Source organism: Corylus avellana, chromosome 4, assembly GCF_965113065.1.
Source record: "Corylus avellana chromosome 4, dhCorAvel1.hap1.2, whole genome shotgun sequence".
Classification (NCBI taxonomy): Eukaryota; Viridiplantae; Streptophyta; class Magnoliopsida; order Fagales; family Betulaceae; genus Corylus; species Corylus avellana.
Genome location: NC_142493.1, coordinates 11,034,220 through 11,060,703, shown reverse-complemented (window position 1 = coordinate 11,060,703; position 26,484 = coordinate 11,034,220). Strand labels below are relative to the sequence as shown.

At 33.7% G+C, this 26,484-nt stretch overlaps 2 protein-coding genes, 1 long non-coding RNA gene and 1 pseudogene across 3 annotated transcripts in view; 2 read left to right on the top strand and 2 right to left on the bottom strand.

The window, feature by feature from the left end:
• Positions 1-26,484, top strand: part of LOC132179641 (uncharacterized) — a 129,801-nt gene that overhangs the window by 88,823 nt on the left and 14,494 nt on the right. The gene's annotated exons all lie outside the window — the stretch shown is intronic.
• On the bottom strand, positions 788-19,631 carry LOC148586285 (uncharacterized; annotated as a pseudogene).
• Positions 2,140-5,008, bottom strand: LOC148586287 (uncharacterized). The gene is made up of 3 exons (XR_015911938.1): positions 4,862-5,008; positions 2,347-2,449; positions 2,140-2,199 (listed from the first exon to the last, which is right to left on the bottom strand). It is a non-coding gene; the product is annotated as an uncharacterized LOC148586287 (long non-coding RNA).
• On the top strand, positions 15,877-17,547 carry LOC148586286 (uncharacterized). Its single transcript, XM_088515191.1, has one exon. It carries the CDS (start codon positions 15,877-15,879, stop codon positions 17,545-17,547), a length of 1,671 nt encoding a protein of 556 aa, XP_088371317.1.

Genomic DNA, 26,484 nt, shown 5'->3' with positions numbered 1-26,484 from the left:
GAGTACTCAATCACATGATCATCCACAATACTTTTATTAAAGAATAAACTCTTTTGATAGTACTAATTTTAATAACCACTTTAACTAAATTAATTAGGCATGGACTTAGACTAGCAATTCTATTAAATTATCTCAAGGAGATACTTATATTTCCTATGACTCAATGTATAAGTATTTAGGGAACAGTAATTTGTACAACACATTATTAACAATTAAAAATACTCAATGCATTCCCAATACATCAACATATGAACTAGAAGCCTCGTTTTCAATAATCAAGACAAACCATTCTATCATACAGTATTGATATGCTATTATGTTATAGTCTTCATGATAAAAATGCTCAATTTTGTCCAGTCAACTCAAATTTACAAGTTATAAGGAGCTTGTGATTTAAATCTTTTTAGATTAATCACATTCAATGCTCATGAATTCATTGCATGAATCACAATTTCCCCAACAAAATAAATCTAAAAAATAAAAATTAAACTAAAAAAAATAAATAAATAAAGGCATGCATCTGCCTCCACATAGGGAGACCCATTTGCCTTGACAAAGTAAAATCAGTAAACATCATTTTTAAGGGGAAACAAAGTTTTGAGTTGACAATTTTGAAAGAACATTGAGAGTAGAAGGGGAGGGTAAGAACAGTTAACCTAAACAAGCTTTTATTTAAGTTAGAACTTAAATTGAATCTCATTAATTAAAAATAAAATAAAATAAAATCCAACATTATATCAAGATCAAAGTAGCAAACAAGACAATCATCTATTCTCTGAATCTACCTTTCTCGGCATATCTATCTTCAAGAAAAACAATTAGTTAAATATGACAGCAGAAATGCCAAAAATGAGATGGTGAAAATGAATTTGATAAAGAAGATGAATATTCAATTCACAACTATTTACTTTCAATAGGAACCTGAATTCCTCCCAGATTAATAGAGATAGCTTCAAACTCTGCATTTTGACTCTCTTCATTGGTCAACCACAAAGACAAGCAACAATCAATTAAGTCCATGCCGCAACTCACTGGGGAGGCCCTGTTAAAAATTGGGGTCCTCCCAAATCTTGTAATCTTTGCTAGATTCAAATCAGAAGGCTCGTTGGCATAACTCTCTAAAATGTTCCAAATGGCACGACACCAGATCGGTTGAGCTACCTTAAGGAAGTCATGAGCAGCCAATACAGGAAGGTTCACACTTCCCAATTCGGACTCACCATGCCCACCTCTTCCATGATAATCTGATCCTCCCAGCTTTAAAAGACCATAGCCATCTGCTAGGTCACTGCATGCTGTTGACCAACACAAGTAAACTACCATGTAAGTACCAAATGTTCTAATATAAGCAAAAGATGAGGTTCCATATATAGGTTTGAAGGAAATAAATTCCCATCACAATATCAGCACTGCAAATGTTCTACTACAGCGTATAATCATTAATATGGTCAACAAGGCTCCCAGATTTGTCTTGCATATCAAAAAGTAACTGACCCACACAAAGCTGTGTGAACCGTACCTGTTACACTATATGACCAGTGCACATTAACAGTACCTCTTCAACAGTGTTATAAAGAGTACACTGTACAGTATTTTCTGTTTGTGAATGTTATGAGAATTTGGTGGTCTAGGCTTTGAAGATTCTGCTTTTCGAAAAAGAATTCTAAATTTTGTGTTCACTAGAAAATTGTTGGGAATTTCAATGAAAAAACATAAATGAGAACGACAAACCTAAGCATCACACCTCAAATGGTTACATCACACAATCCATAAAACAACAATGGCTGGAAACCACTTTTCTTTTAACCTTTTACATCCATCGTTATGTAGAAACAAAACCAACATCTCATCCATGCACTAAAATATAAAAACATTATAACAAATATGAGTCGAAACATTATAAAGGATGAAGTTTAACTACAACTCAACTTCATCTGCTGATTTATCCCTAGAATTGTTTTCTAAGGATTTTGATATGTTCCTAAGATAGCATCTTTGTTTGACATCCATTACATGTCTGAAGATCGATGGAGAAGTAAATGTTTTACGTTCTATGGCAATTGATTGGACAGTCACTGAAAACAAAATTCCACAAACAAGAATAAAAAAGAAAAAGACGTAGCAAAGTAAATAGTATACCTACTAGTTTCATCACTTTTGTAAACCTCCATCCCATGAAGGCCAGCCGCTTTCAGCCTCCTGATAATGGCAACAGGATTTACACAACTTTCTTCAAGCAACTACTAAGAACCAAAGGTACAAACGCATATGTATGTATTTATGTATGTATGTATGTGTATGGATGCATGCATACGCCTCCTAATGAAAGAAATTTAGAAAAATGACCTTGGGCAGAATATTGTACTGATTTCAACATCTGGAATTATCTTGATGCGAAATCTTCTAGCAGCTTCTAGAGCTTCGGGGATGCCTGACATTGTGTCATGATCTGTCAGAGCAAGAACTTTCGCTTGTTATGAGAACATTTATTAAACAACTTGCAATACATCTTATGTTGTATTCAAGAATTAAAATATGAGAATTCTATAGCAAATGAACTTTTAAGATCAAGAATAAGGTACAAAGTTTTGCAAGTAGTTTGGACTTCAATTCCACAAGGGTACCACACAATTAACAGATAGCATTGTGGAAATTAATACCTCTCTTTCGACCAAATGTCCATCATTAATATATCATAGCCCAATTTAATTCAAGTTTCTAAATTATTTTTAGAATAATATGAAACTAAAGTTCCATTATTTTTTCTTTGTTCCAAGACTGTTAGTAGCTAAGAAGTTAAATTCCATTCAAAGTAATTGAAAATAGTCATTTTATCCAAATGACAACCGCTACCACAATAAGGATGGCTAAATACTCCCCCCCACCCCCAAATAAAAAGCAGTAAATTTCTGTATTGCCTTAAATCATTTGGTTGGAAGAACAACTTATGAAAAAGGAGGAAGAATAGATTTCCTCCTTTTTCATCCTCATATCTTATCTAAAATACTACTCTTTGTTACCTCTAGATTTATTATATCCTTATTTGAGACAGATGGTGGTAAGAGCCACAAGGACAAAAGAGTCTTCACCTTCTCAAAGAATTCTGTGTCCTGGACCAAATCCTCTTACCCAGAGCTTATAGTTTGAGTTTGTCCTGCTTCCATGTCATTAACCAACTGCACTTCTCGGAATCTTAATGAAATCACTTATGCTCCTTCTACCACGTAACATACTATGCCATACACTTCAATAGCACCTTGAAATGTTATCTGATTCTAAATGTGCCCAATAATTCTAGAGGTCACTTTTTAGGCAATACCGGAGCCCATAAAGTAGCCAGCATGAAGATCCAATTGAATGACAATTGACTTCCCTTAGAGGAGTGATTCTCCAAAAGGATTGATTTACTTCCTTTTGCCTCGTACTTGGTTAAAAAAATAAATTAACTAAAGTTAGAGCTGTCACATCCTTTTTAATGAAACAGAGTTCAGTAGTCAGTTTGGAATGCCATATGAGCACCATGGCTTTTTCTTTTCCTTTGGAAATCCCTTTATAGTCCTCTTAAAGCTAATTTCTTCCTCACTGACATCAGCGAGCTTGCATATGGATCACCAAATATTTATTCATTACACTGGATCCTCAACCTCTAATCTCTTATAAACCAAGAAAAAGAGTTCCTTGCTATGATCAAGTATGTTGCGATGATCCTCCAGAACCCTAGCATGATATGACATAAAAAAGGTGCCCCCCTCGATATAGAGGACTTCTTTGTTCCTTTTCTAACCATATACGCCCATTTTCATTATTTCTTCTTTCAACACAAAGCTTGATAGAAAAGTGCATCAACAATTCCCTGGTGGGTCCTGGTGTTAAACTATGACAGGATAATTTTCATCTGAACAGAGTATATAATTATTTTACGAGGGGACAACACCACAAGTATGAGCTTCTTATTTTCCATCTATTTCCACTATATTTCTATTATTCTCTTCTCCCAATTCTTCTAACCCTCATCTATTTTAAGAACACCTTAACTATTGGAAACAGATGATTGGACTATTTATAAACAGATTGAAAAGGATGAAAATATATGTTAACAATTACTAACGAGCCCTAATACCAACAAAAGAATTACCAGGAAATGGCGATCAAAGTGGTGCCAAAATGAGGTTGCCAAACTCAAACAAAGGGTATAGAGCAGCAGTGATTCAAATCAAGCACAAAACAGACATAAAACTACAATCAACTAATTACTGCAAGAACAGTTGTCATGGCTGACATAAACAGAGCAAATAACTGTGTAGCAAGAAACCAGAACCGGTTACGAATTACAAAAGTTGCAGAGGAATTCTCGCTTTCAGTGGTAGCTGTAGAATAAATACAAGAACAATCACGGTTATATTTGCGAACAGAAAAATTTGGAGTAATTTTTACATTGGCAACACAAAGGAAAGACCACCATGGTCCATAGAGACATAAGACAACCAAGTACTTCTTTTCTGTTGTATTCACAAAAAAATACCGAAACACCACCATGGAGACATTTTATCATGCAGCCCAACAAACTCAATCAAAACAAAACAAAACTATACAAAGAAACCCCCCACTAAACACCCACAACAAAAATCTATACAGGGTAGAGGCTTATCCAATCCCAACATCAAGCATTGAAGCTTGAACCCAGAACCCAGACCGACCACCATATAGAAATTACAGTAAACCCAGAAAATATTTCAAAGTTCAATGATTCAAGCAACATTTGCAAGCATAAAACAACGCCCTTGCCAAAATATCACTTCTTTCAATAATGCCAAAGAAACACCAACTTTACAATTAGAAGTGAACCAATTAGCATCTTTACCATCCCTTTGGCCCGAGACGATCCGGTACAACCCATCGTAGCGAGTTTCAAGACACATTGAATGAATCCTAGGATGAAATTCTGGGAATTAGCTAGAAATTGAAGTGGGCTGAAAAAGAACGCTTCAGCTGAGAGAGAGGCGGGCATCACGCTTCAACCATATCCAGTCCATTGATGCCGTCTGCCGAGCTAGAGAGAGAGAGAGAGAGAGAGAACAATCATGATTTTTCTTTAAAATGTTTTTACCATTTCATGTTAAGACATATTCAAGAGTTTTTATGAGAAAAAATCAAATGAATTTAATTGATTTTTAACGTTTTGACGGTTAGCTTTGCGTAATTTCATAGCATCGTGAGATGTTTCCATAATCTCATTTCATCTCTTATAATTTATTTATTTTATTGTTAATTTTGAGATTTATATTATTTGGCTTCAATAAAAATTTTGTACATCATCTAAAATTATTTATAATAGATGAAGGTTTCGGAATGGAGAGAGGGGGAGATAAATACTAAAAAACTAAATGCATCGGTTAATGCTACACATAGCAGCAGTATACTGTTAGCTTTGCGTAATTCCATAGCATTGGGAAATTTTTTTATACTTTCATTTCATCTTTTATAATTTATTTATTTTATTATTAATTTAAATTTTGTATTATTTTATTTCAATAAGAATTTTGTACATTATCTAAAATTATTTCTAACATAAGAAGGTTTCAGGAAACACGAGAGGGAGAGATAAATACTAAAAAACTAAATGCATCGGTGCATGTTACATGTAGCGGTGGTGTACTGTTCACAAATGGAGAAAAATTGCATTTTGCATTTTTTTTAACATAATCGGATGAATGGGGGTTTTGATTAACCATTTTAAATAAAAAGAAAAATGAGTAAGCTAATGTGAATGCTCTTACAAAGTGAGCTTCCCTTTCATGGAATCTAAATAGTTACCGGATCCCTTTAACACTCTAACAAAAAGCCTATTACAATTGAGCCAAACTATTATTCAGTTACACTACCAAACATGCTACTGGTATACTCTTGTTATTATATTCCATTATTATTCCTTAATTACCCTTAAATAAAATTTTCCCTAAAAAAAGATTTGACTATGGATTTATCCTTCTTATTATTTTGACTACGTAATTTTTTTTTTTGTTTTTTTTTTGCTATGAACTTCTCCGAATCTTAAAGAAATCACTTACGCTCCTTCTACCAAGTAATGTACTATGTCATACCTTCAACAACACCTTGACATTTTTTTTTTTTTTTTTTTGAGCAAAAACAAACGAAAGGAAGGTTATACAGGGAGATTCTTCATAGTATTAATTCTAATAGAAAATAAAATAGGAGGTGTATTAACAATGCTTTCAAACACTAAGTTAGTAGGTTTTTTTTTTTTTTGAAATTGACACTAAGTTAGTAGTCGACCACTTGACAAGTCTTTGAAATGTTATGTGATTCTAAATGTGATCACTAATTCTAGAGATCTCTTCTTCAAGCCCCTAAATTAGACTGCGTAAAGATACAATTGAATTTCCCATAAAGTAGTGCTTCGGCAAAGGGATTGATTTACTTCCTTTTGCCTCATACTCATTTATGTTTGATTACACCACAAAACTCTCATTATTTACATTCTTCACTTCCAAACGCCATGTCAAGGTGCAATGGGTACATGAAACAACACATGGTATGTACAAGGTGGTCTACATGATGAGGCATAAAGTGATCCACCAAACATTAGGGATAAAAAGGCGGTTAATAGTTATTGAACTATAACCGCTTAGGCAATTAGTAAAATTCACTAACCGGTTCTGCTAACCGCTTAGGTAGTTAATCGGTGGTTAGCGGTTAATAACCCTAATAACCGTTAACCATTTTTAAAAGAATTTTTTTTTAAAAAAAAAGTGAAAAGAAAAAACCTTTCTATATATATATATATATATATATATATATATATATATATATATATAGGCCGTTAGCGATTAGCAGTTAGGAAAATGGGTTAGCGCGGTTAATAACCGCTAACCTTCAAAAGTGGTTAGTGCAGTTAGGGGTTAGCGGGCGGTCTCCTTTTCATCCCTACCAAACAAAAAATAATTAAAAACCAAAGAGTCTAAGCAACTAAGTTTAAACATACAACACCAGTCTATCTTATCTTTCCAATGAAACTCTTCTTGAGAGCTGTTGTCCACACAAAGAAAGCCATGCTTTAGACATTCCGAATTTTCCTATGTTCGTAGTGTATACGCACATATGTAGGTGCTCTACACATTCTAGCCTCTTTTCAACCGAGTATTTCATTTTGTTATATGATATTGAATGAATTTTAAAAATCTTCATGCAAGAAATGCAAATGAAGGGTTCTCTCTTCTAGTAGTGGAGACTTATGTTCCAAACCAGATGCTTTGCCTGGACGTTGGTTTTGGGACTTTTCTTATGAGGATTATTAATTGTGAAAAATTACTATGCCGACTCCAAAAACTTGTTTATCACAATTTATGCGGAATTAATATTATGAAGCAATAAACAATTCAATCATCCAAAATATATAAAGCAATAAAGAGGCAGACACAGATATTTTGGTTACGAAGAGGAAACCTTTTAGAAAACGTTCTAAAAGTAAAACCTCTCCGGGGCAGCCAAACCCAGGAAATCACTATCAAAAGATTATCTAGAGATTACAGACACTAGGAACACTTACAACCCTTTGCAAGACCTTGACTCTGTAAGATCGACAAGCCTACAACTCGTCTCCGCGCTCACAATCTTCTTCAACGTGATTCTCCTTTACCGGACTCTTCCGATAGACTTCTCAACCGTAGATTTATCAAAGGAATAATTAAAACTCTAAGAGATTCACTTTAACGCTCACCACATATGATCTCTCTTAGCACAGCCTCCGACGAACTCTCTGGGGGTGAAAATTCGTGCTTCTATCTTCTATAATGATGTATATATACCCCCGACAAAACCCTAGACTTAAACCACTTAAAATCACGTTTTTGGGCCTCAAACTTACGGGGTGTCCGGACATGTTAATGGGCTGTCCGGACACAGCTTTGCGGAGCAAAATTTGAGTTTCTGGAAATGAGGTCCGGACCCGGGGAAGGCATGTCCGGACATGGGTGAAACAGCATTCTGGAAATGCTGTCCAGTCTTGATCAACAGCCCCGATCGATGGGCGTTTGTGGTCCGATTGAGCTGAAATTTTGCAGGGACGTTCATAACACATGAATCTACATTATGAACGGTGGAGATTGGATTCTGAGCATTCTATATCAGTGTTTGAGCCATGAACAGTAACATCTGAATTTTGGAACTGAATTAAGCCAACACAAGAACTAACAAACTCCCCCTTTGGCAATTCAGTGACAAAACCAAAATGTCGAGCCAATCCCATCATCTCCCCATATTTACTCCCCCTTTTTGTCACAGAATGACAAAAGGTCTTCATGTTTCCTGAAACACTTCACAAAATACATCAAGGCATATGTGGAACAAGAAGACATAAATAAAAACTCATGATAAAAAAATGACGTAGCATGCGTGATTATAAAAAAACATCAGCAAAACTCCCCCTCAATGTATGACTCAATTAACAACAGGAAACTGGAAATGCAAAACATGTTTCTCCCCCTTAAAAGTTAAATGAACACACATGATAACACATCAATGACTCATGTATTGCACAATGAATATCCAAACATGCTCCAAATATGCAAAATATACATGAGACTAGAAATGGCTAGAAACTCATATTGCTTAACCCAAGCCAAGAAAATGTTCCATTCAACCTATGCTTGTGTGGTGTGTGGGTAAGCCATCCAAAGAGAAAAATTTTCAATTTATAAAATGAGGAGAAAGTTTCACCACCATGAGGTTTTGACAAGTATATCAAATCAAAAGTCAAACCTTATCATACTAGGGCCTAGCCACTCTCATCCTATACAATTCTCTTTGTAAAATATTTTGCACAAGTTTGACACAGTGAAATAAATTCCTTTTGGAATATGATCTTTTGATTTTATTTGTTTCACTATTTTGTTTATTTTTCTCTTTGAGAAAGTGTCCTTAAACTTTTGGTGCTTATCACAAAAGAGAAAGCAGGAATTTTTAAGCCTTAGGTTCAACTAGCATATGGTCAATTTGAAAAATATGACTAGTCAAAAACCTCATATGGTTACCTAACAGACCTCATAAATAAAGTGAAACAAAGCCTCAATTTAAGCTTAAATGTGCACAAAAGATAAAGCATAGGCAAAATGTACCACATAAGCTCAGGCTTTAGGTAACCACAAAAACAAGTCCATTGACACAAATTTTCATCTCATGCATATTAAGAACATTCCAAGACGTAATGAATTAAATCCATAAAAAGCAACATGAGAAATTAATGGACTATCTAGGTGCATAAGACAAAAGAAAGAAAAGGAAACAATCAAAGTAACATATTTTTGTCTTTTTGAAATTTTTCACAAAAGAAATGCACACAAAAGAAGACAAATGCAAAACAAAGAAAAATGCAATGCAAAACAAAACAACATGCTTGAATTGAGATTACAACAGGCAAGACATGAATGTCCTTTAGCATTAAACTTTCATCACATCTTATAGGTCCCACTACAAAATAATGATTTGGTTTAATAACTACTTCTAGGTCTTCACAAGACATTACACATTCCTGAACATTTGATTAGCAAGTAGACAAAAATCTTGGTGGTCCGCACACAACATCTCATCTATAAGCTTTTCAAAGATCATGATATATGAATTTCTTGAAAAATCCTTTATGAATATGCCTCAAAACATGAATCTCAAAACAATCATGTATATACTCTTCATACAGAAAGTGTAACAACAAAAACAATGCAGTGCATAAACAATAAAGCAAAAAAAAAAAAAAAAATGCAATGCAAAAAAAACAACATGCTCTAGGATATTACAAAATAAGCAAAACAATCAATCCTAGGCATGTTATTCACTCACCTAACTTTAGGTGAGATCACTACCACTCCCCCTCAATGGGTGAATGGTATCATCCTTCCTAACCCACACTTGAGAAATCTTAGGTCTAAACTTATGACTTTGCTCAAACTTATCTAGCCTAGATAGCACATCTTTCATCATTATGACCAAACCCTCACTTTCTTTCCTAGAATAGGAATTTTCACTTTTATGCTTATGGGATTTCAAATCAAAACACTTTGGTCGAATATGACCAACCTTTCCACAATGATGACAAGTGGGCACAAACCTTTTAGAAGGTAATTTTCTATGAGGATGCATGACTCTAAGCTTAGGGTAAGATGCATGATGTTTAACATAAATTTTCTTACCTTTCTTACCATGGAGAGTCGGAGCAGCTGCCGTTTTTCTTTTCACCACAGAGTCTTTCACTTTTTCTGATTTAACAAATATTATCTCGGAAGTAGAATCATTGTTAGAAGACAAAGCAACATGACAGTCAAAACTTAACTCAGATTTATCACAATCAGAATTCTGAGTATGTAACATATTCTCAAGGGAATTGCTAGAGAATTTTTCCACTTGAGTTTCTGCCTCTTTTAATTTATTCTTTAACAAATCAACTTTAGAACCTAAAACAGAATTTTCAGATTTTAAAGAATCAATTAAAGCATGTGATTCAGATAATTTAGTAACAATAGATTCATTCACATGTTTAAGATCTTGAAACTCCCCCAAACAATTTGTGTATTGATGTCTCAAAAGAGTGAATTTTTCCAACAAATTGTTGAAGGAGTTTATAAGGTCATATTCCCCTTGAGAAGTATTCATAGCCAACAGGAGTCAACAGATCTCACTCAAGAATTTAATCCAAACAGAGTGAACCCGCTCTGATACCAATTGAAAAATTACTATGCCGACTCCAAAAACTTGTTTATCACAATTTATGCGGAATTAATATTATGAAGCAATAAACAATTCAATCATCCAAAATATATAAAGCAATAAAGAGGCAGACACAGATATTTTGGTTACGAAGAGGAAACCTTTTAGAAAACGTTCTAAAAGTAAAACCTCTCCGGGGCAGCCAAACCCAGGAAATCACTATCAAAAGATTATCTAGAGATTACAGACACTAGGAACACTTACAACCCTTTGCAAGACCTTGACTCTGTAAGATCGACAAGCCTACAACTCGTCTCCGCGCTCACAATCTTCTTCAACGTGATTCTCCTTTACCGGACTCTTCCGATAGACTTCTCAACCGTAGATTTATCAAAGGAATAATTAAAACTCTAAGAGATTCACTTTAACGCTCACCACATATGATCTCTCTTAGCACAGCCTCCGACGAACTCTCTGGGGGTGAAAATTCGTGCTTCTATCTTCTATAATGATGTATATATACCCCCGACAAAACCCTAGACTTAAACCACTTAAAATCACGTTTTTGGGCCTCAAACTTACGGGGTGTCCGGACATGTTAATGGGCTGTCCGGACACAGCTTTGCGGAGCAAAATTTGAGTTTCTGGAAATGAGGTCCGGACCCGGGGAAGGCATGTCCGGACATGGGTGAAACAGCATTCTGGAAATGCTGTCCAGTCTTGATCAACAGCCCCGATCGATGGGCGTTTGTGGTCCGATTGAGCTGAAATTTTGCAGGGACGTTCATAACACATGAATCTACATTATGAACGGTGGAGATTGGATTCTGAGCATTCTATATCAGTGTTTGAGCCATGAACAGTAACATCTGAATTTTGGAACTGAATTAAGCCAACACAAGAACTAACAAATTGCTATTGTAGTTAATGAATTGTATCAAAATTATTAATTCATTCTATCAAATCAGCAACTTTTATTTTTCCTTCAGCTCATTCATTTGTAGAATTACTTGCCAATTGGTTTTTCTTGAAAATTAGATCTTATTTCAAGGGTGAAAAAGCATTGTGAATAAGACGCATTGTCAAGAAAACCCAACTTACAATATCTAAACGTTGGTGGAAGCCTTGGGCTTTGAATGCTCCCAATGGTCTTAAGTTCGAAACTCATTAAGTGCAAAAAGCCTCTTAGGGCCTGCCTCCTGGCTAAGATCACGGCTCAACTAGTCCATGCTGAAAGAGGTGCAAAACATGGTTACACGAAGTGACCCTACCTTGAAGAGATTCCCAGTCATCAGAGAAAATATATATATACATATATAGGTTTGAACAAAGATTATTGAAAGAGCTACCATCAACATGCCCCCCAAAATTAAATGTCCCTCTCCTCTAGCCCTCTATATTGCTTAGGAAAAAACTAAACTAAACTAAATTAAATTATCACACGTCAAACCTATATAATTATTGACTAAAGTTGGCCCAAAGGTTGGATCGGAAGTCATAAGGAAGTTGTCACTATACACAATTCAAGTGGCCACCAGATGGTTGCTAGTTCCATCTTGAAGTAAACTTGAATAGGCCTGAATAGAAAAAAAAAAAAAAAAAATTGAATAGGCCTAGTAAGCAAGAATGGTAAACTTCGGTATTGGATGCTAACTTTGGTGAGGCTTGCAACAAATGTCTAAACTCTGCTAAAAACAAGGTGTAGAGATAGAGAAATTAAAGGATGAAGCAATAGAATAAAGGAGCACACATAAAAAAAAAAAATTAAAAGAAAAAAGAAGGAAAAAAAAAGAATAGAAGATATGGAAACCAAGAAAAAGATAAATCAAAATAAAGGAACATGTAGTAAAGAAAAAGAATATTTGGAGACAAAGGAAAAGATAACAAATAATTATGTGTTGCGTGCTCAATTTTTGAAGCGAATTATGAGATAAATTTGAGTAGGTTCTTAGAGCCTAGAGGGAACCAATGCCTTTTCCAAACAGAAGTTTGGGAATAAACTTCTTAATATCTTTATTCATCAGCTCCATATCTTTAAACAAACCTACTTTTACAATAGTTTTCTAACTCATCTCATAGGTTGATGAGTGATAGTCAGCTAAAGATTAGAAAATCACTAACCAAGGTTGATGAGTGATATCACTAACCAAGGTTGATGAGTGATAGTTTCTTCATGGATGTTAAACTTCAGGAAAAATTCCACTTCAAAATACTACCCAATTGACAATGTCTTTTCAAACTTTCAATTGCGACAACTACCAAAAAAATGACAATATCCCCCTTAAAGCCAACAAAAAGACAAACCTACCCTAAAGTTAATATATATACATAGTTTTAGTTTTTTTTTTTTTTTTTAAATTTTTTTTTTCTACTTTATGAAGGGTATTTTGGTCATTCTTGGGAGACAATGACACTTTTTAGTAGTTTGCGGGAGGGGACATTGTCACAACCGGAAGTTTTGAGGGACATTATAAAATGGGCTGTAGTTGAAATAGGGTACGTAGACTTTGCCCTAATTAAACTTTAATATTGGGTGCTAACTTTGATGTGTCTTATAATAAATATTTAAACTTGCAAGAAACGAATGTGAAGAGAAAAAGATAAAGATAAGTAAGAATAAAGGACCATATATGTACCCAAAAAAAAAGAAAAGAAAAGAATATGTGGAGATGAAGAGAAGAACAAATCAGAAGAATAGGGGAAAATGTAGAAAAAGTAGAAAAAGAAAAGAAAGTTTAGAGAGAAAGGAAAAAAGAAAAGAAAAATTATGGTCATTATAAACCAAAGCAATCACAATTTTGGAAGCATAGCAATTTTTTGGTACATAGGTTTCATGTTTAATTCAATATACTAATTATAAGATGGTGTGCCTCATAAACCATATAAACTGAACTACCTATACAATTCAACTTAGCTGTAATCCCAATTAAATCAGGTCAGCTTTATGGATCATTTTTTTAAATTAATCGGAAACAGCCATATCTTACTAAAATACTACTCTTTGTTACTTCTCTATTTATTATCCTTATTTGTGACATCTAACCCTACAACTTTAGACCTCCCTCTACTTATTTTCACTCCTTGAGCTTAAATAACTCTTTTTCTGTGACCCATTAATTGCTCCTAATGCACATGTCCAAACTGCATGTTTTAAGTGACTTTTCTTCATCTTTTTCAATACGAATTAAGATCTTTTCCCGTTCATTTGAATTTGATAATATCTATTTATATTAAATGAGTATTTTTTTCAATATTAGTTCAAAAAGTGAAAAAAAAAAAAAAACCCATCAAATAATATAACTAACTGGATACTCTCTAAAGCAAATGAACTTGAGAGGATCCGGTTCCTTTTGATATGGACCACTCTATCAACTATTCCTCAATTGCACATTAACTGTGAAAACCTGAACTAGTTATATTAATGACTACAATTGAGCTTTTTCAAAGCTTAGTTTACACACAAACACATTATGAAAGAGAGGGAGTAAGAGCCACAAGAATGTTATGAGATTTTAAATTTGCTCACTAATTCTAGAGGTTCATTCTTAGAGCCTATTTGAATGTACGTTTAAGATTTTAAAAGTAGGTTTAAAACTCAAAAAGTTCGTATGAAAAAGTATCCGTTTGGTAAGAGAAATTGAAAGTGCTACTAAGGGCAAAAAAAATGACCAAAACCCACTTTTGGAAAAAGCTTAAAAATAAAGCTTTTGCCAAAAAACACATTTTAATTTGAAAGATTTATTTTTCAAACACAATCTCAAATATGCTCTTAGGCAATATCAGGGCTGTAAATTAGCGAGGGTAAAGATACAATTGAATGAGAATTGACTTTCCCTTAAAAGTAGTGCTTCCCCAAGAATCTTCTGTTAATCCCTTTCTATTCTTTTTGTGATGCACTAACATCCAAAAATTCATCCGAAGCAAAGCGGGCCTGCTAGTCTGCAAAATCATTTTCCAGTTGGCTACTTAAACTCTTAATTGTTTTACTTCTATATATTCCTCATTAATTTAAGCAGATTGCAATTCCATTTTGATCAAACACTCTCCAAGCCTTTAGAATACGACTAAAACAGAAGTAAAACAATTAAGAGTTTAACTAGCCAACTGGAAAATGATTTTGCAGACTAGCAGGCCCGCTTTGCTTCGGATGAATTTTTGGATATATATATATATAAAACTGAAAAATGCTCAATTGTTTTTTGACACGATTTGCTGGGTGCAGTAGAAATTTGATCTTTTGTAAACATGAAACGAAGTTGTGAAGAACAAGAAAAAGATAAGAGTAAGAGAACTATATATGTACATAGAGAGAGAGAGAAAAAAAAATTGATGAAGAAGAAAAGAAGAGAAGACTTGAAGACGAAGAAAAAGACAAATTCAAGAGAATAGAAAGAAAAGAATGTTTAGAGAGTAATTAAGGAAGAAAGAAAGGAATAATTATGTTGATTATAAATCATGTCAATCACATGAGTTTGAGAAGCAAAGCAATATTGTTTTATTTTTTCTACCAAATCATCCGTTGTAAACCATCTTTGTGATTTGTATTTTCTTTTATCAAAGGAGAAAAAAAAGGTTTGTGTGATCATTTAAGGAGAAAGAAGGTACAACAAGCTTGAAGTTGTATAACAGGTTCTACTCTCTCTCTCTTTCCTTTCATTGTTTATGAGGTTTTCTATTGCAATTGTGTTTGTAGTGATATTTAACATGTATTTCAAAGACTTTGAAAAAGCTCAGAAGTTGTTAAATTATTTCCTTGTTATATATATGATTAATCCACGTCCCAAAATCAAATATTTGAAATATGATTAATCATGGATAATATGATTAATCGATCAAAGTAGCCTGGATTCGATCTTAAATCAGTTTGTGGGCGAGGTAATATTACTTGGAACTAATATTTCCTCAGTTAAATTTAGGTAAATGCCATCTTTATTTTTCGGTCTTCAACTAGAGGATATATAATATATAAAAGTTTGTTAATTAATAAAAAAATGTGCATCCACAAATTATATATTCATCTAATTTGACTTCATTAATTCATGAAGAGTGAAGACCCAACAAATGCTCTATGAATCATCCTATCACAATATATATCTCAATGCTAACCCCACCCTTTGGGTTTTGTGCCTCTGTGACTGTGTATTACCATAATAGACTAAGATGGCGGGCGAGCAATGGCATCACATGCAGCTCATAGATAAGCTTGAAAGTCGTAGTTATGATGATTGCCAGCTGTGCGGACGGTCAGTATTGGGAACTCGCGGCTACAAATGCAAGCATTATTGCGCCTCTTGTTTCATTCATGAATCATGCCTCGAGCCAACCGATCGCAAGAGAGAGATAAGGGCACATGATTTGAGGAATAGACATCACTTGATATCCATGAAAGAGGTGGAGAAGAATGGAGATGAGAAGAAAGTAGTAGTTTGCTCATTGTGTGAGGAACCGGTATCGTCTTTGTTAATGTTAGGTAACAACAACAACAACATTAACTTTTACAAATGCTACTTCCCCAACTGCACCTTCCTCATTCATCAACCATGTGCACAATTACCCTACAAAACAACACACCCTCTGCACTTCTCAGACCACGAACTTCGTCTCGAAGTACCAGTAGAGACTCAGAATCATTGTAGTGCTTGCTTTAAAGTTTTAAGTGGACGCTACTATTACAAATGTTTCAGATGTGAATATGCGCTCGACATCAAATGTAATTCTCATTGGAGAAATATTAGTGTTGACAAATGTAACCCACACGCATTCATCCCCACTCGAGATCCAATCGAGTTCACCTGCAAAGCTTGTGGTGTGAAACGCAATGACTTTGCTAGTCATTGTAGCAACTGTCTGATTTTCATTCACACTAATTGTGGTAAATTTCTAGGCACCATCAAAATTAGAGGACATGCTCACTCCCTCACTTGCACCTTCTCTCTTCCCCAAGGCAAAGAGCACGAGTGCCAAGTTTGTTATGAAGAAGTGGATACAAAGTATGCAGCTTACTGTTGTGATGATCACAAGTGTGACTACATTGCCCACTTACAGTGTGCATATTGGTTTAGGGTTGTGGGTGAGACAAGTGATTTCGTTGACTATACTACTCATTTGGTCGAGGGCAATGATCTAAAAGAGGATGAAAGAGCTGCCCCTCAGGAGATCCAACATTTGAGTCTTCCACAACATAAATTAATCCTTAAAAATGAAGAGCTCTTAGATGTCAAGCGTTGTAAGGGGTGCATGCAATTTATAGTGTTGTCCCCGTTTTACGACTGTACACATTGCAACTTTTCTCTCCATATAAGATGTACTAAACTACCTCAAAAGGTTATGAGACCATTACATCACGAACACCCGCTCACCCTACATTTCAGTTGGTACTTGTTCGATTGTCAGGCTTGCAAGCGAAAACGAAGTGGCTTCAACTACAAATGTGACAACCGTTGGTGTCGCAATGAAACATTTGATGCTCAATGTATTTTAATTCCAGAAGTCTTTAAACATAAAGGTCACCAGCACCGCCTCTTCCTTGGTGGATTTGATCAACCAAAGTGCAATGCTTGTGGTCAAAGATTCGGTGGCACTCAGACATTTGATTGCACTACTTGTGGGTTCCGCTTGTGCATTAAGTGTGCTACTCTTCCACTAGTAACGAGGCATAGATATGACACACATCTCCTATATCTTACTTACGCCGCTGAAGACAACTCTGATGAACATTATTGTCAAATTTGTGAAAAGGAAAGAGATGAAAAGCTTTGGTTCTATTACTGTAAAAATTGTGATTTCGCTGCTCATCCTCAATGTATTCTTGGAAGCATTTGGTTAGATTAGTTACATTTGTTTATGTGAGAGAGACATGGAGGGAGAACCTTATTGTATACAATTTAATTCAATATACATTCATTATGACTAAATCTCATGCTAATAAAGATATTTTACTCATTGCATGTCTTCAAGCATCGAAGCACAAAGTAAAGGACAACGAAGACTTACCCTTTCCATTAGCAAAGATCAAAACTTTAAAGCTCAAAAAATATTTTGATCTTATTCCCCATTCACTACGTCATGCACGGCTACAACAGAGTGGAATCTCTTTATTTCTCTTCTTCACGTTTAGAATGAGAAAATATGATAAAAAACAAATAAATAATTTGTCTTTCAAAAGCATGACCGACCACCCCTTTAGTGGAGATTATACAGAGATAGAGAAGGAAACTAAAAGAGAAATAAAAGTTATCTCAGCTCCAATAAGTTAAATAAAAGTTTTATTTAATAACAAAAGATCTCAGTATCCTACAAAAGTTTACAAATAAATCTCTACATATGATATTCAAAATTGAATAAGGTATTTTGATTATATAGTCACCTTATCCAATCTGAATCTTTTATCTTTGAGTACTCGATCACGTGATCATCCACATTACTTTTATTAAAGAATAAAATCTTTTGATAATCACTTTACTAAAATTATTAGGGCTGGACTTAGACCAGCAATTCTATTTAATTATCTCAAGGAGATATTTATATTTCCTATAAAGACTATGGATGCCATATTGGTGTGGATCATTCTAGATCTCACTTATTGGTAAAACAAAGTGATTATAATTTCAGATATGAGTTCATTATTCCCACAAGATTAATAGCATTTTCAATTAGTAGATATGAGAAATGCATTTAGGTGACGGTAATTTGTACAATACATTATTAACCACCAAAAATACTCAATACATTCCGAATGCATCAACATATGAACCAGAAGTCTCATTTTCAATAATCAAGACAAATGATTGTATCATATAGTATTGATATGTTATTATGTTATAGTCTTCATTATAAAAATGCCTAATTTTATCATTGACTGTCAACTCAAATTTACAAGTTATAAGGAGTTTGTAATTTAAATCTGTTTAGATTAAAATCACGCTCAATGCCCATGAATTCATCTCATGAATCATAATTTCCCCAAGAAAATAAATCTAAAAAACAAAAATGAAACTAAAATAAATAAAGGCATGCGTCTGCCTACGTACAATATTTTCTGTTTGTGAATCTTATGAGAATTTGGTGGTCTAGGGTCTGAAGATTCGAGTTTTCAAGAAATAATAGGTCTAAATTTTTAGTGTTTGTTGGAAAATTGTTGGGAATTTCGGAGGAAAAAACATAAATGAGAAAGATAAACCTAAGCGTCACACCTCAAATGGTTACATCACACAATCCATAAAGCAATAATGACTGGAAACCAATTTTCCACCGTCACGTAGAAACAAAACCAACATCTCATCTATGCCCTAAAATATAAAAACATTATAACAAATACGAGTCGAAACAATACAATGATGAATTTTAATTACAACTCTACTTCATCTACTGATTTATTCAGGAAATTGTTTTGTTAGAATTTTTATATGCTCCTAAGATAGCATCTTTGACATCCATTACATGTCTGAAGATGGAGAAGGAGAAGTAAACTTTTACATTCTATGGCGGTTGATTAGACAGTCACCAAAAACAAAATTCCACAAACAACAATAAAAAAGAAAAAGACCTAGCAAAGTAAATAATATACCTGCTAGTTTTCCATCACTTCTGTAAACCTCCATCCTATGAAGGCCAGCCTCAAGGCCAGCCTCTTTCAGCCTCCTTATAATGACAACAAGGTTTTGTCAGTGCCCATGGATGAGCTAGCACAGCCACAGCCCCTGTATTAGATATCAATTGTATAGCTTCCCCTGAAATCATAATATATATCACTAATTCTAAGTCAAAAACATGCATCAAGAGCAACAAGGGAAGGTGTATCAATAAGCTTAGAATGTTACGTAGAATAAGCCGGTCTACCATCAGAACTTATTAATGAAAACAAATCCAAATTCACACGCACAAACAAATGCTGATTCTGGAATTTCATCAAACATTACGTACACATAGACTAGGACTAAAACTGCACCTCATCATTCACTAATAGTAGATTCTCGCAGAAAAGCGTCGAAAATATTTCTAAATAATCACAACCCTGCTGAGCAAGATTAATATAATGACATAAGAAACAAAACCCAGAAGTCCAATTTGAGTATTAAAAAAAAAAAAAAAATCAACCGAAATCACAACGCGGGCATGAACAAACATTGAGCCAAATCGATGAACAGGCATAACCCACATTACTTCAGATCTAAAACCCAATGAAAAACCACATCCAAACATCAACAACCGTCACTAAATGTCAATTTGCTTTTCTTTATGTCGATGTTTTATTTTGTACTAGAGTTTTGTTATGTAACTTCTCCAGCTCCTCAGACCTTGTTAGAGTTAGTCCACAGCTGCTATAAATATGCAAGGATGTACACTCTGTTCCTCTAATGTTATGTATTTTCTATATTTTTTGGTGTTTATAAATTGGAATAATGGAATAGAATGAAAATGGTTGAATCTTGAATGGGCTGAAAATAACGAATTGTATTGAATGTAAATGGGCTATTCTAGATGCCCGGGTCTCCTCTTACATGGTAATGACTTTTGACTTATCTATTTCAATACCTCCCTTATGAGCTGGCCTTCCCTTTTATAAATTCTAAATAGTTATTGAATCCCTTTAACCACTATGACAGAAAGCTTATTACAACCGAGCCAAACTATTATTTAATTACACCACCAAACATACTACTATTATACCCCTGTTATTATATTCCTTAACCTCATATGTATTTTTCCCTAAAAAAATTATTTGACTATATATATATATATATGGATTAGAATCATATGGTTCTACCTCAAAATCCCCTCCCCCAGCCTATGCAGACCCACAAGGCCACAGCCTGCTTGTACGGTATATAGGCTAATTAAGTTTGAGTATTTTCCAAGCTAATTATTTGGAGAAAAAAAAAAATACAACAAAATTACTATATTTACATGGAGAAAAAAGCAAAATTCTTGTAAACGACAAAAAGAAGAAGATATTTTTCTAAAAATCATGTTCAAATGTTATGTCTGATTTTTTACATTCTTGTGCGGATCTTATTCCAAAAATAATCTTCAAACCTTGTGCCTGATTCTGCTGTATCAACTCAGTTAAATGGTAAATTAACTAAAGCAAAAGCTTTTTTTAATAGAACAGAGTTCAGTAGTAAGCTTGTAAGGCAATTATTATAGTCCTCCTAAGCTAATTTCTTCCTCACTGACATCAGAAAGCTTGCATTTGCTCTTTTTTATAACCAGTAGTTGGGGAGGCATGCACATGCTTGATTCCCATGTTCAATAATAATATATGTAGTTTGTATGTGATATTTAACATTAAAAACTTAATTTCATATGTAAAATGTGATATTTAACATTAACAACTCAATTCTTACACAAACACGTTTATTCAATAGCATAGCATATGTTCTACATGTTGAAGAAACTACTTTTCATTTCTATTTTATTTTTTTTCCGCTTTTATTTTCTTCATACTCTGCTATTATTATGATTGGTTTTCCAATTACACAACGAAGTCATGTAAACGCTATTATTTAAAACAAAATGCTGCAAATTTGAATATAAGACTATGACCCATCTTAAATTTTTTGTCTTCCGAGGATAAGTGCAATGATCTTTGAAAAAAAAAAAAAAATTAGTACCCACTATGACCCATCTAATTTAATTTGACTTTATTCATGGAGACCCAACAAGTAGCTTCTACAAATTATTAGCATATTTTATAATGTCTACAAACACAAACCCTGCTAAACATACTCTAAATACTAATTAACCACCTCTAGGTGTTGTGGTTGTGTGTGTAAGAGAGCGAGAAAGATGGGGGGCAAAGAAGATTTCAGCAAATGGCATCACATGCAGCTCCCAAATAACCTTGAAAGTGATGGAAATTAAATGAGGAAGTTGGTTGCTGGCTGTGCAAAAAGCCAGTACTGGGAACTCACAGCCTACAAGTGCTGTGAACGCAATTTTTTCCTTCATGAATCATGCCTTGACCCTGTGCGATTATAGACTCTGTACGTGCTGCTCGTTGGCAAATTACGCATTCATTCTCACCGGGAATCCAAACCAGTTCACTTGCGAAGCGTGCGGTGGGAAAAACATTGACATTGCCTATCTATGTATACAGCAACTGTCGACTTTGGATTCACTCTAGTTGTGCTCATTTTATAGGCACCATCAAAATTAAAGGACATGCTCACTCCTTCACTTGTACCTTCTCTCTTAGTCAAATAAAAAAGTACAACTCTAAAGTCTATTTTGAAAATGTCAATATAAAGTATGCAGCTTATTGTTGTGATGATCACAAGTGTAACTACATTGTCCACATACGGTATGCATATATGATTATGAAGGTGAGTGAGACCAATGATTCCGTTGACTATGCTATTCATTTAGTTGCGGACAATGATCTAAAAGAGGATGAAAAATCTGTCCCTTAAGAGATCGAACATTCAAGTCATCTGATACTAACTAGCTTAAAAAATGCTTATTTTCAATATTAAAGTAAGTTTTATTATACTTTATTTTATACCAATTCTTTTATTGTAGATTTAGCTGTGAAATAATGTTTAATTATTAAATGTGAGCTTAAAATAATATTATAATACAAATTATTGCCTTTTGTAGGAAAAGAAAGAAATAAAAATAAAAGAGAAGCCAAATAAGAGCAAGCCAAGCCATATGCAATGAAAGAAAAGACAAAATAAGAAGAAGAAAAAAATTGTTCTAGAGGCTTAAGCCAAGCCAAGCCAAGCCAAAACAAAAACTCAAAAGAAATGAAAGGTGCTAACACGTGAAAAGATGGAGAACAATTGCGCAAGAAAAGTATCAAGTGGGCCATGCGTAAGCAAAGGAAGAGAAGAGACCCAAGTCAACAAAGGAGACCAAAAAGAAGAGAAAAATACCAAGCAGAGAAGGATAGAGTATGTGGAAATAAGAAAAGAAGAAAAGGCGTTGAAAGCTTGACAAATCAAATTAAAATAAAAAAATAATAATAATAATTAAAAAAAAATTAAAAAAAAAAGAAAAAAAAAGAAAAACCTTTTCCCTTAAGAAATTTGATCTAAAAGAGGATGAAAGACCAATCTCTCAGAAGATCAAATATTCGATTCATTCACAATATAGTTTAATCCTAAAAAATGAAGAATTCTGAGATGTCAAGCATTGTGAATAGTGCATGCAATTTATAGTGGTGCCCTTGTTTTACAACTGTGCGCAGTGTAACTTCTCATTTCATACAAGATGTACTAAACTACCCTAAGAGGTTATGCGATAATTACATCACCAACACCTGCTCATCTTAGATAATGTAAATTCCAATGTGCGATCGCTCTGTTGTTGGGCTTGCGATCGAACACAAGGTGGCTTCATTTATGAAAGTGTCAAGGATTCGTGTTACCTTGATGCTCAATGTATTTTAATTCCGGAAGTCTTTAAACATAAAGGTCACCAGCATAGCCTCATCCTTGGTAGATTTTATCAACCAGAGTGTAATGCTTGTCGCCAAAGACCTCTTGGTGCTAAGACATTTGACTGCACCACCATTGTGAGTTCCACTTGTGTATTAAAAATGTGCTACTCTTCCACTTGTAACTCGGCATAGATATGATACACTTCTCTTATTTTTCACTTATGCTTTTGAAGATGATTTCAAAGAATATTATTGACAAATTTGAAAGGAAGAAAATAATGGAAAGCATTAGTTCTATTATTGTAAAAAATTTCTTTGAAAAACATGGTTGGATTAATTAGATTTATTTATGTGAGAGAGACATGGAGGGAGAACCTTATTTTATAAAATTTAATTCAATATACATTCATTATTACTAAAACTCGTGCTGATATATACATATATAAAATATGTTATCTTGTCTGCTCTACTTGTCAGTGGTTTTCAAAAACACCATATCTTTATCTTGATCATTCTCTCGTCAACAAAAAAGTAGAACCCATGAAATAAAAAAAAATAAAAAAAAGTAAGATCTACCATCCCAACCTGTAACACCTTGCAAATTTAATAAAAAATATTTTATCAAATTATATTTTAAAAGTATGAATATTTAAATCTCTCTTGCTTCTTCTATTGTAATTTAATTTTTCTCGCAAACTTCAACATAATATATATCATACCCTATCATTATTTCAACAACAGGATGCATTGAGGAGTGCATTAGAGATACTTTGAGTATCAAACGAATCATGCATGTCCAAAAATATTAAATAGCCTATGAACATCTTAGCACAATCAGTCACAAGTTATTGTCCATACATGTCTAGCTAGGGTACCTATGTTTGGCACGTTGAACATCTCTTATCTCTCTGTTCAGGTATTTTCACAGTTGAGGGAATAATAGATTTATTCATCTATCACGGTCAACAAGTGATAAAGAAAAAAAATGTAAACTGGGAAATATAGCAAGGATATTAGTCTTCTGCAGGAGAAACTTGTGACTTATTTTTATTTTATTCTGTCCACTCCGTTTCATTCCTTCATTCTGTGGATTTGATAAGAAACTTCTTAACGTCGTGACCATTATGGGTTCGGCAATATAATGTTATTGATAACAGAGGATGACAGTTCACTAAACCAAAGGCTCATTCACAAGTATTAATATCCTCAAAATAACTAGAAAGAAACAATGTGATAAGGAAAAAGATATAGCAAGTAAATAAAGAAGCATGTACAGATAAAAACAAAATCAGAAAAGCCAAAAAAAAAAAAAAAAAAAAGGGATGTAGAAACCTAGAAAATGACAATGCAAGAGAATAAATGAACATATACAAAATGAAAGAAAGTTTTGGAGACATACGAATAGAAAGAAGAAAGGAATAAATATGTGTTATGTGCTCACTTTCTCAAGCATGTAACTGGATAAATTTGAGTAAGTTCTTAGAGGCTTATTCCAAACAAAAGTTTGGGCATAAACTTCTTGATACCTTTATTCATCGACTCCATTCCTTTAAATAATCCAGCTTTTACAATAATTCCCCCAACTCATCTTCACAGGTTGATGAGTGACAGGTAGCTCAAGATAATAATAACACCATCTAATGAAAGATATAACAAGAATGGTTAAATAGCTTAAGCTATATTGAAATGTTGAGCTGCTGTTGCCTCTTCATAATAATATTCTTGCCCTTGCACTTACTTTCTTTGGCCATCACTATTAAAAATTAGAAATTTTGGAAGTGTAGCAAAGTTTTTGGTTTTTTTTTTCATCCATGAAATTAGAAGTTTTATCCTTTATAAGCCATCTCTATGATAGTTAGGCCTATTACTCAAGGATAATGAACTTCAATATTGGTGCTAACTTGGTGAGGCTTGCAATAGATATCTAAGATCACTAGAAAATAGAATGTGGTTAAACAAAAAGAATAAATGAGCACATATAAAAATAAAAGAAAAGGTGGAAGCAAAAAGAAGAAGATGCAAAGAAGAAGAAGAAAATAATAAAATAAGAGAAGAAAGGAGCATGTACAAAAAGAAATAACAGCTTTGTTTGTTAATGTGTTTTGGGAAGTTCTTTTGTTTTTAACTTGTAAAATAAATTAGAAAACTATTTTTGTATTTTTAATAGTGTTCTGTGTTTAAATTCTTTGTTAATGTTTTTATTTTGAGAAAAGAAAACAAAAGACAAAAAATCTAACTAATGAACCCAAAGGTTTGAGGACAAAAGAAAGAGAAAAAAAAAAAAAAAAGTAGGTTCATTATAACCCGTTTCTTTCATACTTTTGGGTGCATATCAAATTTTTGTTTTGCCAACGACAGTAGAAATTTCATCTTTTGTAATCCATCTAAACTTCCAAGAAATAAAGTTGTGGAGAAAATAGAAAAGATAGAGTATCAGAATCAAGGACTATGTATATAGAGAGAAAAAAAAAAAAAAATTGATGAAGAAGAAAAGCAAAGAAGATTTGAAGACCAAGAAAAAGACAAATTCAAGAGAATAGAAGAACTTTCACCTAAAGAAAAAAATGTTTAGAGAGCAATTAAGGAAAAAAGAAAGGAATAATCATGTTCATTAATATAAATAATAATATCAATCACGGTTTTGAAAGCATAGCAATATTGTTTTATTTCTTCCACCAAATCATCCTTTGCAAACCATCTTTGTGATTTCTCTTACCAAAGGAGAAAAAAAGGTTTGTGTGAAAATTTAAGGAGAAAGAAGGCACTACAAGCTTGAAGTTGTATAATGTAAGGTGCTACACTCTCTCTCTCTCTCTCTCCCTCTCTCATTCCTTTCATTGGTTAGGCTTTTTTCTATTGCAATTATGTTTGTAGTGATATTAAAAATGTATTTCAAAGATTTCAAATATTTAAAATTGAAAAACACTATGCCAACTCCAAAAACTTGTTTATCACAATTTATGCGGAATTAATATTATGTAGCAATAAACAATTCAATCACCCAAAATATATAAAACAATAAAGAGGCAGACACAGATATTTTGGTTACGAAGAGGAAACCTTTTAGAAACCGATCTAAGAGTAAAACCTCTCCGGGGCAACCAAACCCAGGAAATCACTATCAAAAGATTATCCAGAGATTACAGACATTAGGAACACTTACAACCCTTTGCAAGACCTTGGCTCTGTAAGATCGACAAGCCTACAACTCGTCTCCTTGCTCACAATCTTCTTCAACGTGATTCTTCTTTACCGGACCCTTCCGATAGACTTCTCAATCGTAGATTTATCAAAATAATGACTAAAACTCTAAGAGATTCAATTTAACGCTCACCACATATGATCTCTCTTAGCACAGCCTCCGACGAACTCTCTGGGGGTGAAAA

Excerpts from the sequence above, each read along its gene's own strand:
- LOC148586286 (XM_088515191.1), top strand. The coding sequence starts at position 15,877 with ATGGCGGGCGAGCAATGGCATCACATGCAGCTCATAGATAAGCTTGAA.